General features: G+C 38.4%; 1 protein-coding gene across 1 annotated transcript; it reads left to right on the forward strand.

Annotated features, from left to right (window-relative positions):
- Positions 1 to 11,532: 11,532 nt before the first annotated feature.
- On the forward strand, positions 11,533 to 13,597 carry LOC113865722 (kirola-like). Its single transcript, XM_027500447.1, has 3 exons — positions 11,533 to 11,746; positions 12,864 to 13,165; positions 13,354 to 13,597. The coding sequence occupies exons 1-3, from the start codon at positions 11,560 to 11,562 to the stop codon at positions 13,360 to 13,362; spliced, it is 498 nt and encodes a 165-aa protein (XP_027356248.1). The 5' UTR covers positions 11,533 to 11,559; the 3' UTR covers positions 13,363 to 13,597.
- Positions 13,598 to 14,030: the final 433 nt, after the last annotated feature.

Here is a 14,030-nt window from a genome sequence, read left to right on the forward strand (position 1 = left end):
TCAAGCGTAAATTAACTTTAGCATCCCAATTAAAATTAAGCATCTTAATGGGCTCCAATCTCTATCCCTAAGATTAAGCAATCTCAAAGATTAATCAAAATTAAGCAATTTTATATTAGAATTTCGTTTGGGTAATTTAGGGTTCATTAAGCAATGTTCCCTTCATGCAAATTTCATTTCATTCAGAGATTGGGGTTAATAAATCCAAGGAAATAAAGAGTAATATTGCCATTAAACCCAAGAATTCAAGAACCATATGAGTTGACTAGGAATTACAAGAGAATTTAGCCCTCCATATGGATGGGCTTCACAAATGAAAGAAAGAAATGCAGAAACGTAAGCAACATCAATATAAAATCAACAAGAATCCAAGGGAAATTAGAAATTAAAACCTATAATGGACCCATGGCTGTCACCCAAGGCTCCAAAGCTCTGGAAAGAAAATGTCCTAATTTGGCAAAGAGAATGAAAGAAAATTAAATGTTCAAGTTCCCGTACCCTAATTCCTAAAATCTATTTATAGTGGAGGACATGTCAGCAAAGTGTCCACTTTTGCTTTTGAAAGTGTCCACTTTGGGCCTTGAAAGTGTCCACGTGCAATTCATGTAAGTTTGTCAATTCTCTGGAGTTGCCACTATTGGACTTGAAAGTGGCAACTTTGGATGCGCGTAGCCACTTTGAAAGGCAATAGTGGCCACGCGCAACATGCTTCCGAAAGTGGCGTCCTGGGCTTCCTGGAGTTGCTACTATTGGACTTGAAAGTGGCTACTTTGGATGCGCGTAGCCACTATGAAAGGCAATAGTGGCCATGCGCAAAATGCTTCCAAAATAGCGTCCCTGGAGCTCTTTGGAGTTGCCACTTTTGGACTTGAAAGTGGCTACTTTGGAACCTTTAATGCCCAAACTTGCTGTAGTTGCCATTTTTGCTCCTAAAAGTGGCTAGTTTGGGGGCAACTTTCATCCAAGGGCCAAGATATCTCAGAATTAACTTGGAGACTCTGCAAAATTATCAAGATAATTAAAATTGCAATCTATATCTATGTAATTAAATGCAAATTAACCATAAATTAATAAATCTATGATATTTACTCAAAATGTGATTTCTACATTATTTGCACTATCTAAGTCCATTTTTTCTACCAAAGAGTACCAAAAAGGCAAGTAAAAATATAATAAAAAGTGGATTCATCACTGTCCAGGGTGATGCCACCACTTGTGATCGCCGCGCTTATCATTAGATTGTTGGGTCTCTTCAGTACTTATCTCTCACCCGTCTGAACCTTTCCTTTGCCATCAATAAGCTCGCTCAATATATGCAAGCTCCCACGGATCTCCATATGCAAGCTGCGAAACAGGTTCTTTGCTATTTAAAAGGTACGCTTGATTACGGCTTCCATCTTTGCCGTTCCTCTGATCTTTGTCTTCGTGCCTTTTGTGACTCTGATTGGGCTAGTGACTTAGTTGATGTGAAGTCTACTGGGGCTTATCTTGTCTATTATGGACCAAATGTGATTGCATGGAAATGCAATAAGCAGCCCACCATTGCAAAGTCATCGACGAAAGCTGAATATCATACGATTGCTTCTACGGCAATTGAGCTTCTCTGGCTGCGCGAACTGTTCAAAGAGCTTCATCTTCCTGTTGCAGCCCCACCGGTTATTCATTTTAATAATATTGGCACTACATACCTTTGTGCTAATCCTGTGTTTCACTCTCGCATGAAACATCTCGCCATTGACTATCATTTTGTGGGAGATTTGGTTTCGGAAAAATCACTTCGCGTATCGCACGTTCCTTTGGTTCATCAATTGGCTGACTTACTAACGAAGCCTCTCGGTTCGGCCCGACACTCCTTACTCATGTCTAAGATTGGTGTTGTCTCCTCCTCCACCGTCTTGCGGGGGCGTATTGGTATAATCACCTAGTCTTCCCTTAATTCTCGTAATAGAAGTTGTAACAGAAGCTATACTTTATTCTTATCTTTATTTTTTTTATCTTGTTTTATCTCTTTCTATTTTATTGTATGTATTCTCTCTGATGAAACTCTATATATACATTGTAATCTGTCATATTATATATCAATCAAAAACATTATTTTATATTTTTTATAAAGGAAAGGTAGCATCTTTATTTGATAAAATATTAACCATGAAGAAGTAGTTAAGAAAATGAAAAGTTTATATAAAAAATATTATTAATACATTCTTATCTTGATTTTAAATATATGTTAACATCATTTTTAATTAAAAATTATTTATTAAAATAATGTTTTCGAGACTAATCTCATTGATGGAGGATATAATCACAAGGTCTGCTATGAGTGTGTGACGCCCCCGGCGCGCTGTCTTATAGCTATTGCTTCTCCAAACAGTGTCATCCCTTATTATTTGTTTGTGTTTGGACTATGTCTCTATCTAGAATATCTGATACCTTCTCTCCAAGGCCGATCAAGCTTTATTCCGAACCAAATCTCCACACCATTGTTGTAATGTGGTCGTCCTCCAACACGTTATGTCAGATAAAAATATTTTTACCAGAAACATAGGCATCTGCATCTCACCTGTCAATTTTAAGTTAAGGGGCATTTGGTAGGAGAATTATTTTAAGTTATTCAATAATTTTTAGTTGAGGATATTAAATTCTTATATTTAGAATGAATACAATAACAATAATTAAGTTCTATTTTACTAAGTGAAATCAGCTACATGATAAGACACCATTGAATTTTGCTAAAAATTAAATTCTCTAAAATATTATTTATCATTAAATTTTTTTAATAATTTTCTCTAAATTTTTTTTTTACATCTACTTTTATCATTTTTTCACTAAATTAAAAGTCATCTGTTTACCTGTTTAACTAGTGTTTACAATGGCATTTGCATAACCACATTAATTAATTTTTTATCATATTTTTTTGTAATAAATGCTACTTTAATATTATTGTATTTTTTTCGTATGATCACTAATCCACTTGTGCATTCTCACATCTACAACTCTGACCTTTTATTTCTTTATTTTTTTTTTCAAAACTTAACATTCCATATTATATAGAATAACTGGTTTAGGGTTTATGATTAAGACACGGCAAATATAATTTTTAACATTTTCAGAAAATAAATTATTCTTAAAAAGTAAAAAACTTCTGTACACCAAACACCTCCTAATAGTTTGTAGTTTGTTTAATATAATGTTTGTTTTACGCTTTTTATTACTCTAATTTTCAAATAAGTATTAGTTTAGTTAATAGTGTAAATAAAATTTATTAATTATGATAGAGAGTAAATTATATATTTGAAATATCCATTCTAATGAAATATTGTGTAGTATTCTTAAAAATATTTAAACTAAACATGGTATTGAAACATTGCATAACATTATCAAAAATATTTAAAACATAATAGCAAACATATTTTTAATATTTTCAAAAAAAAAATTCTCAACAAACACAATTTTTAATAACTGTTCCTTCCTAGGAAACAATTGTCTTCAAACCTCTGGTCAAGCGTCCTTCTTGTTGATTTGCTGATAAGGAGAATACCTGCAAAAGGCACTCTGATGGTAAAGTCAGGATTCGGTTCTGAGCAATAAATATTTTTTAATGATGGAAAGTCAACCCCTTACCTGTATTTCTTACCTTCTTTTTATAAACATTCTATTGGGCTAATGGGCCTGAGTCAGTTTTTATATTGAGGCCCATAGTATTTTGATTATCTTTAATTGAATTATTTACCTTTTGATCCTGACGAGGGGTAACCGGTTTAGTATGCCGAGCAGTATGCCGAGTAGGTATTCAGTTTCTTTTTCCTGAGGGTGGAACCGAGTTGGTTCCTTTCCCAGTACACTAGCCCCACAAGCCCGACGAGTTGCAAAGCAAGGGCTTAAAAATGGAAATGGTAATATTAGAATAGGTATTCGGTTGGAGTGCTTATTACTGTACCGAGAGGGTCATTTGGTTAGGGTGAATTACAATGCATCGTGGGGGGTGTCCGGTCTCGAGTGATGGTAACGTTTGATGTATTGAGTTTTACACTGAGGAGTAATCGGTTTAGTAACAACACGATATAGGCCGAGATTATAATATAAATAATAATTTTGTGAAGGAATATTTTAGAATGTTGGTTTTGAGGATTTGTCAGAGGGTATGTGAAACGAAAGGGTGCTCCATCTCCTCCGTTGATCTGGAAGGGATCTGATGGTTCGAAACGAAAGGGCGTCTTTTCATTTGCCCGACATCAGTCCCTTATAAATATGTGGTGGTCCCTGCATCCCTTTCTTACTCTTTTGCTCTGTGCCGACCCCTGCATATCTTTGCTCCAAACCGACAAGTGTTCAGAGATTTTAGGCTTTTCTTCCCTACCGACTGCTCGTAAGGTGCGTTTCATTTTTTCTTTACTTCTTTTCTATCATGGCTGATCGTATTGAGTGGGAGGATTCCCTGTCGAACGCCTCGGGGCCGAGTACCATTGAGGTTGATATTATAAATGGAACCGAGAGGAGTGGCGAAGTTTCGTCTATTTCAAACCGGAGGATTGAAGAGGCACAGGTCGGCGAAGGTAGTAGCGAAACCGAGACGTCATCGTCAAGTGATACTGACGCTCCTGAACCCCTTCCTAGTACTAGTCCTCCTCGGGAAAGGCAGGTGTTTCCTCCTTGTACGGTGCCTGGTTATGAGTGGGTGCATGGTGAGGTGGCCGCCTACTTTTCTCGTTTCAAAAGAAATAAAAGTCTTCAATTCTTTGTAGATAATTGTGATATTTCTTTATGGGAGGCTTGTGACCCGTATCCTATACACCTTGACCCTTGTAAAGGGGACGAGGGCGAGAACCCAGATTTTGTTTTCCTGGGAGGTATCGAAATGGCCGACACCTTCTTTATGTATGAGTACATGTTTAGGGAATTAGGTATCAGGCTACCCTTTGACGATTTCCAAATGGAGGTTTTGAGGGTATTGAATGGAGCGCCAACACAACTACACCCGAACGGGTGGGCGGCAATTCAAGCCTTTAGGATACTTTGCAAGTTCCATTATATAGAGCCTAGTGTAGGTCTTTTTCTTCATTTTTTTTGTACACGTCCATCTGACCTGGCGAGGTGGGTATCTTTAATAAGGCAACCCGAGTTGCCCTTATTTAAGCCATATGCGTCGTCTTTTAAGGATTTCAAGACCTGTTTCTTCAAGGTAACCGTGGACCCTGTAGGTAAAAATTATTTTTTTTGATAGAGAGGACAATCCTCTATTCCCTTTTCACTGGACTCGGGTGCCGCGCCAATACGACACATTCCTTGAGGATATGTTATCGGCTAGGGAGCTGTCGGATTTGCAATTCTTGAAGTCCCTTCCTCGGGACATTCCTGCCCGACATGTAGTCCTCGTTCTCAAGTCTCCGCGTCCTCGGTGGGATATGGAGGGTATGTGTTATTTCGTTTCTGACTTGTATTTGGAATTGAGCTATATTGATTTGACTTGCTATTGTTAATGCAGGTTTAATGGCTCAGCGAGGTGTGGATGTGCCGACCTTTCGGCGCACTCTGAAGCAGAGAATGCCAGAGGGAACGCCCGTTGAGGAGCATCGCCATCCTCAAATTGACCAACTGCCCGAGGTGCCAGAACCTCGCCCTCCTCCCCACGATTTTGTTCCAGCCGAAGGCCCCTCCAAGAAACGCAAGGACAAGGGCAAAGGCAAGGAGCCCGAAAGGGAAAGGAAGAGACGGCATAATGGCAGCGTGGTCACGTATTTCATCTATCAAGTCCAGGTTGACGGCCAGAGCCTCTTCATTGGCCGATTCTTTGAAATTCTCTCTCCTAAATGAGGGCTCTCCAATTTCTACCGGTACCATGGCATCAGTACTATAGGTAAGCCGAAAGGGGGTTTCTTTTGTTGTGGTCTGCGGCGTGCACCGATAGGCCCATAATATCTCAGGCAGCTTCTCTGCCCATTCTCCCTTTGCCGAACCCAACCTCCTTTTTAATTCATGTAAGATTACTTTGTTTGCAGCCTCGGCTTGGCCATTCGTCTGTGGATGTTCAACAGATGTAACTCGGTGTTTGATATGCAGGCCTGCTAAGAACTCGTTGAATCGACGATTTGCAAACTGAAGCCCATTATCTGTAATTAGTGCATGAGGGAGACCGAACCGTGTTATGATGTTTTTCCAAGTGAATTTTTGTACGTTGTGGGCCGTGATCGATGCTAGGGGTTCAGCCTCAACCCATTTGGTAAAGTAGTCTACGGCAACGAGGAGGAATTTACATTGCCCTTTTGCTAAGGGAAAAGGACCGAGGAGGTCCATTCCCCAAATAGCAAAGGGCCAAGGAGAGCTAATGTGCCTAAGGGTATCGGCGTGTTGGCGCAGGTGAGGGTCGTGTTGTTGACAAGGAATGCATCTTTTTACAAACAACTGACAGTCTTGAGTTATTGTTGGCCAGTAGTATCCAGCTCTGAGCATTTTGGCTGCCATAGTTCGTCCGCCCGAATGGGTTCCACAAATACCTTCATGGATTTCTCTCATCACGTATTTAGCTTGATCGTCTTCTAGGCATTTAAGCATGGGGGTGGAAATTCCTCTTCGATACAATTCTTTGCCGAGAAGAAGGTATTTGGCTGCATGTGCTTTAATTTTCTTAGCTGCTGCTACGTCCTGTGGGAGACTGCCATCAGTGAGGTATCGGACGAGAGGGGTCATCCAATTATGAGATGAATTTTCTATGTCTATGCATTCTTGTTTGGTGACACTAGGTTGGGGGATTTGTTGGTGAACCATGCTCTGCAGCTGCCCTGGTTTCCGTTGGCTTGCCAGCCTAGCTAGCCTGTCGGCTCGTACGTTTATATTTCGGGGTGTGTACCGAATACATACCTCCTCAAACTCGGCTTTTATTTTCTTAACCTCCTGGTAATATTTAAGCATGACTGAGTCCCTGATCTGATAGGTATCGTTAACTTGTTCGGTTACGATTTTTGAATCGCTCCAAGCAGTAATGCGTTTAACCCCCATTTCCCTTGCTAGCCTGAGACCGGCGAGTAAAGCTTCATATTCGGCTTAATTGTTGGATGCCTTAAATCCGAACCGGATAGACTGTTCAGTGGCGAACGCATTCGGTCCTTCAAGAATGACCCCCGCTCCACTGCCTGTTTGATTTGATGACTCATCAACGTGCAGATTCCACATGTCTGAAATGGTATTATATTGTGTAGTAAACTCGTTGATGAAGTCGGCTAACAGCTGGGCTTTAAGGGGGCGTCGGTTCTCGAAATGGATGTCATATTGAGATAATTCAATTGTCCATGCCACCAACCGACCAGCTAATTCTGGTTTCCTCAAAATTTTGGCCATCGGACAATCTGTACGTACTACCATTCGATGGCTCTGAAAGTAGTGTCTTAACCGACGAGCTGTGTGGACTATGACAAGTACCACTTTCTCCATTAGCTGGTACCGAGATTCAGGACCTTGAAGTGTCCTGCTAACAAAATATACAGGGTTCGGTTCGGGTGTTTCTTGAAGTAAAACCGAACTAACGGCGTGATCGGACACGGCCAAATAAACAATCATTTCTTGATTTGGTGTTGGTTTAATCAACACAGGCGGTGCTGCCAGCACATCCTTGTATTGTACAAAAGCGTCCTCACATTCATTGGACCACGCAAATTTTTGCGATTTCTTCAACAATTCAATGAAAGGCCGAGACCTTTCTACCATTACTGGCAAGAATCTAGCCAGGGCTGCAATCCGCCCGATCAGTCGTTGCACATCCTTGACATTGCGGGGGCTGGCCATGTCGATGATGGCTTTACATTTGTCGGGATTTGCCTCAATCCCCCTTTCGGACAACATGAAGCCCAAGAATTTACCGCCAGCTACACCAAATGTACATTTTTCAGGATTGAACCTCATACCATGTTTTCTGGCTTCTCCGAATACCTCCTCTAAGTGGTCAAGATGTTGCTTCAATGCAAGGGATTTAATTACCATGTCTTCTACATACACCTCCATGCATTTACCCACTTGTTTTTCAAAAATTTTGTTCATGAGTCGCTGGTATGTTGCTCCTGCGTTCTTCAAACCAAACAGCATCACCCGATAACAAAAATTTGCAGAATTTGTGATGAATGCTGTTTTTTCCTCATCTAGGGGGTACATTCGTATTTGATTATACCCAGAATAAGCATCCAAAAAGCTCAGTATTTTGTGACCGGCAGCACCATCGACCAAGGTGTCAATGTTTGGTAGGGGGTATGCATCCTTTGGGCATGCTTTATTGAGGTCCATGAAGTCCGTGCACATTCGCCATTTGTCATTGGCTTTTTTGACCATGACAATGTTGGCTAACCATGTTGAATACCGGACCTCTCGGATGAAGCCAGGCTGTATTAGTTTGCTGGTTTCTTCTCTTACCGCTTTTGTTCTATCACCACCAATTTTTCTCCTCTTTTGAGCTACCAGCTTGGCTCCTTTATAGACCGACAAGTGGTGACATAGAAATGCTGGATCAATGCCAGGCATATCCAAGGCTGTCCAAGCAAACAAATCGGCATTATCTACTAGTATCTTTTGGAGAACGGCTTTCTCTTGTTCGTTCAAACCGATCCCTAAATACGCAACTTGTTCTGGCATTGCTCCTAGTTGGAAAGATTGTTTGTTTTCATTGGGCTCGACTCGATATTCCTCATCCACCCTAGGATCGAGTTCAACATCCAACTCTTCTTCCAACCGAGGGGATACAATATTGACATCCCGGGTATTCCCCTGAAAGGGCTTAAGGCGTAAACTTGCGAAGTAACATTCCCTGGCTGTTTTTTGATCGGCATGGACGGTAACAATTCGGCCTCCTTCAGATGAAAATTTCATGGCCAAGTGCGGAGTGGAAACTACGGCCTTCAATTTGTTCAGGGATGGTCTACCGAGTAGTATATTATAAGATGTGTTCGCGTGTACTACAAGATAAGTGACTCTTATGCGTTTGCCCTCATGCTCTGATCCAAACGAGGTATACAAGTCGATACACCCCTTGGTCTCTACTCGTTCCCCGGAAAAACCGACCAATGGCTCATGATATTCCTTGAGTTCTTGTTCTGAGATGCCTAATTGCTTGAATGTATTCCAGTATAGGATATCAGCCGAGCTCCCTTGGTCAATTAGCGTTTTTCGAACAGTGCAGTTAAGAATGTCTACACTAATTACCATGGGATCATCCTGTACCGGATCGACTCCCTGAAAGTCGTCGTCAGTGAACGTAATAGGCGGGATCCGAATTTTGCTGCCCAATGAAACATTATTAACAGAATGGACATGCCGAAGATGCCTCTTTCTAGCCGAATGGGTAGGTCCTCCACCAGCAAACCCTCCGGCTGTGGTGTTAATGACCCGTTTCGGATATTTATCTTGTTCAAATCTTCTAGGTGGGGGCTCCCTGGACCTGCTCCTGTGCCGTTCAAATTTTTTGTCGTCGGATCTCTTTGGTGAATCAGGGTGGCGGTCTCTTCCTTTGTTGGGTTGCCTTATGGGATCTGTCTGTACGAAATTTTTCAGGTGTCCACCTTTAATCAATTCTTCAATTTTGTCTCTTAGCGTCATACACTCCTCGGTAGTGTGACACCTGTTCTGATGGTATCGGCAAGACTTACTTTTATCTGCCCGAGGAGGAGTGTTAGCGCGTCTAAGCATTCTCAATATTTCTGTGGCCAACGCTTGATCAAGTATTCTGGACTGATTAGAGTTAAGCGTCGTGTAGGAAGGATACTTCGGTCCTCAAAGTGGTCGCTCAAGTTCTTTTCCTCTATCATTCCCCCACCTTGTTTTAAAGGTCTCCCTTCTTTCTTCATTTTTTGAGTTAGATCCTTGCTCCATCCGTACCTGGCTCCAGTATTCGGATAATTCTTCCATTTACATATATTTCGCAGCCCGGCTCCTTAACTCATCTAGGTCGATCGGGGGTTTTTTGCAGAGGTTATTAACGAAAGGTCCCGGCTTCAACGTTGTTGTTAGGTGGTGCATAGCCACTGCTGGTTCCAAGTTATGAATTGAAAGAGTCACTTTGCCAAAGCGTTCCATGAACGCTCTAAGTGATTCTCCTTTCTCTTGGCGAATATTGACTAGGGCCAAGGATGTTAGTGGATGGGTCGGCTTGTGGCGAACTGCAAGTTGAAACGTCTTGTGAGAGTTACGAACGAGTCGATGAAGAGGGGGAGGAGTCGGGTGAACCAACTAAGCGCAGGTCCTCGAAGTGAAGTAGGAAAGATTCTGCACTATAAGGCATCGTTTTCTGTGTACAGACTGACCTGTGTTGTAAAGATGTCCACATGTTCTCCGGGGTCGGATGTGCCATCGTATTTGTCTATTGCCAACCCTCTCCAATTATCCGGCAGCTTAGCTTCTAGAATGCGATGAATGAACGGGCTCCGGTTCACATGTTCGTCTCAGTCGTTTCCGGTTACCGATTGATATACCTGTCTTGACTTTTCTTGCAGCGCTGATGATTCTCCTTGATCTTGGACGACGGGAGTAGTAAGGGAGGGGACATGTGTCCTTATTTCTTCCCTTAGGCTGGCATTTTCCCTTCTTAGGGCTGAGAGCTCCAGTGCATCTCTTTCGCGATCCTTCTTCATCTCTACCATTTCTGCCCTTAGCTGCCTCAGTACAGCTAGAATGCTTTCTTCCGTTCCTCCCTGTATCACCACTTCCGGTACTGGTTCCTCTGGCGTGACGCCCTCCATTTGTTGCCTAGAAGTTCCTTCCTGCTGGCTTCTCGTCATTACCATGCTTAATCCTGAGTGATGAAGCTAATCGGGCCCCACGGTGGGCGCCAAAATGTTCCTTCCTGGGAAACAACTGTCTTCAAACCTCTGGTCAGGCATCCTTCTTGTTGATTTGCTGATAAGGAGAATACCTGCAAAAGGCACTCCGATGGTAAAGTCAGGATTCGGTTCTGAGCAATAAATATTTTTTAATGATGGGAAGTCAACCCCTTACCTGTATTTCTTATCTTCTTTTTATAGACATTATATTGGGCTAATGGGCCTGAGTCAGTTTTTATATTGAGGCCCATAGTATTTTAATTATCTTTAATTGGATTATTTACCTTTTGATCCTGACGAGGGGTACTCGGTTTAGTATGCCGAGTAGGTATTCGGTTTCTTTTTCCTGAGGGTGGAACCGAGTTGGTTCCTTTCCCAGTACAATAACAAATAAATTTTTTTCCCACCAAACACGTCTAAATAGTTTGTAGTTTGTTTAATATAATTAATATTTGTTTTAGGCCTTTTATAATAATTACGAAGAAACTGATTTGTACACTTCAAAATTTTAGAGAATAATTGGTACATGATTCAAATATTTGGAGGCAAATTGTATTTTTTTTTTCCATAAAAAAATAATACGTTTATTCTTTTATTTAGGGCCACAGAGCCTGGTACATAATTAATTCACTTAGTTGGCAAGAGCAATAGTAGGTAAGGTAGTTTCGATTTAAGGTTGGAGATGGCCTCATGCTCTTCAATATCTTTTTTAGGTCATTCTTATCTGTTACATTTATTTCCTCTGCTACGTGTTTCTCTCTTCATCATGTCTCTTGCTGGTAAACTTAGCGCCGAAATTGGAATCCACACACCCGCTGCGACGCTGTTCAACTTCTACACAACGCAGCTCCACCACATTCAAAACATTTCTGATACAGTGCATGCAACCAAACTCCATCAAGGTGATGAGTGGCATAGCAATGATTCCATCAAACACTGGACTTATACAGTAGGTAATTAAGCTTATAATTAGATTAAGAGTTTTATTAATCAATAGTTCTTTGAGTTAAGGGATTAATGATAACAAATATTAAAAGTTATGTTCAGCCTGCACTGAGAATTATCGTGAAGACACATTAATAATATTTTAGTTTTAATTTTTAACCATGGTGAGACACTGGTTAGCATTTTAACAAAACCCAAATCTAGTATTATTAAAGTTTTTGTTGATGTTATCTTGTTAAAATTAGAACTTCATCTCACTAATTTAATATTAAAGGACAACACCTAAATTTTGCCAAAGTATTTATCTAAAATTAATTTAAAAATAATATTAACATCAACAGTAAAAGTAAAATATAAGTAATTAAAAATGAAAAAAAAGGTTAAAAAATATTTATACATAATAATAAAAATAATATAATAAATACTTTTCTTTAATAAAATAACAACTTTTCATTTTTAGACCTAGAACATTAACAAAACAATAAAATTACAAACTGCAGAATAGATTATTAGTTAGTTAATTTTTAAGAGAAAAGTTGATCAATATCGTAAATATACTGATTAGAAAATAATTTTATTTTTGTTAAAAAGAATTTTTAAATACTACTTATATTTTTATTTAGCTACTTAGAAAGAACCGAAAGATTTTATTCTTATTTTTCTTTAGTTAATATTCTTTATTCCAATAAAATAATTATATTATTTGAGTAGTTTAAAAATAAAAAAATCATTAATAAAAAGTAAATAAATAAGTTTAAAATGATTGAATGCTTGATCAATGTATTTTATAAATATGAAAAGAGATAATGCATTTTCCTATACTTTTTAGAATTTATTAATTTTAACCATTAAAATAGTTGAGTTTAAGTATTTAAATAGGGTACTTTTTTATTAAAAATATATTCATTACCAATATAAAGTATACTTTTATTTAAAAGTAATTCAACTTTAAATATCAATGTTAATATTTGTATTTAGAAGTATATTTTAACGCAATAACAAATTTATTTATTAATTCCTTACCAAATGTCGTAACGATGATAATTAAAAAAACCTATTTTATTATAGTCATACAATTGTTTTTTTGTTCTTTTGGTGTGGTATTGATTACTTCTGAACCTACAGAGGGTAAGGTTGTGACGTGTCACGAAATTATGGAATCCATTGATGAACAGAACAAAACAATCACATTTAAACTCTTCGGTGAAGATATTGATCAGCACTTTAAGGTCTTTAAGCTCATCTTTCAAACGATGAATAAGAATGATGGCAGTGCTACTATTAAATGGACTATTGAATTTGAGAAAATCATGAGGATGTTCAACTCCCTTTTGGCTTCCTGGAATTCTGTACCAAATGCGTTAAAGACGTTGATCGTCATCTTTTCAAGGGAGAGCCCCAAAAGCAATAAAAAGAAGGAAAACAAAGTAAGTTCAGATAAACTTATAAAAAAGATAAAATTAATATAATAAAAATAATTTATTTCCTTAAATTTTAAAAAGTTAAATATTTTTTTAAAAAATAAATAAGAAGCATAAATTATGTTTAACTTATTACTATTTCATTTTTCTTTCATAAATACTTAACCAGTAAATTTATCTAAATTGTGTCACAGCGTGTTTAGCTGCAAATGCTTATCTATGTAATGCGTCTGGAGCTTGACATTGAAGAATAAACTTGGAGGAGCATGTCGGTGATTTCTTCAAGAATGCATTAAACTATAGGTAAAAATGGAATACTGTTGATAAGGTTTGTTAACGTGAAAAGAAAAAGATTTGTGCTTTATTTTCTGTTGAAAAACTGTAGCATATTTAGATATACTGTATAATTATTTCTAGTTCAATTCTAAATGCTTAGATTACTCGTAGTTTTGTTATTTATTGTATAAAATATAACATAATTATCATAATAAAATTTTAATTACTTAACTTACAATATGAAGTCTTGTTAAGCCTCCATTTTCTTTAAAATATAAGCGAGTGATTACTTCATCTAATTTTAACTACCATTATCTAGAAGATTGTTTTGAATCATAAATGAATTTTTTTTGTTAACTTATAAACCAATTGTTCATTACACATCCCTTAAGTTACGTTATTGCATTTACATTACTTCAATGAAATTAACATTTAAGAAAGTTATTTTAACATTTACCTAGTGTAACTCTTAATTAAAGTTACACAAATACGAATTAAATATTTTTTTTTCTACATTTTTTAGACTTTGGTTTTTGTTCCTTCGACTTTTTTCATTGTTTTAGTCCCCAATTTTTCTAAAATTAGCCCTTTTGGT

Source organism: Abrus precatorius, unplaced genomic scaffold (assembly GCF_003935025.1).
Source record: "Abrus precatorius isolate BTA unplaced genomic scaffold, Abrus_2018 Scaffold4, whole genome shotgun sequence".
In the NCBI taxonomy this organism is placed as follows: Eukaryota; Viridiplantae; Streptophyta; class Magnoliopsida; order Fabales; family Fabaceae; genus Abrus; species Abrus precatorius.

Bases quoted from the DNA above. Each gene is read 5' to 3' on its own strand.
- LOC113865722 (XM_027500447.1), top strand. From the start codon at position 11,560: ATGTCTCTTGCTGGTAAACTTAGCGCCGAAATTGGAATCCACACACCC. The intron at 11,747-12,863 runs GTAATTAAGCTT...CTGAACCTACAG, and splicing joins ACACTGGACTTATACAGTAG to AGGGTAAGGTTGTGACGTGT.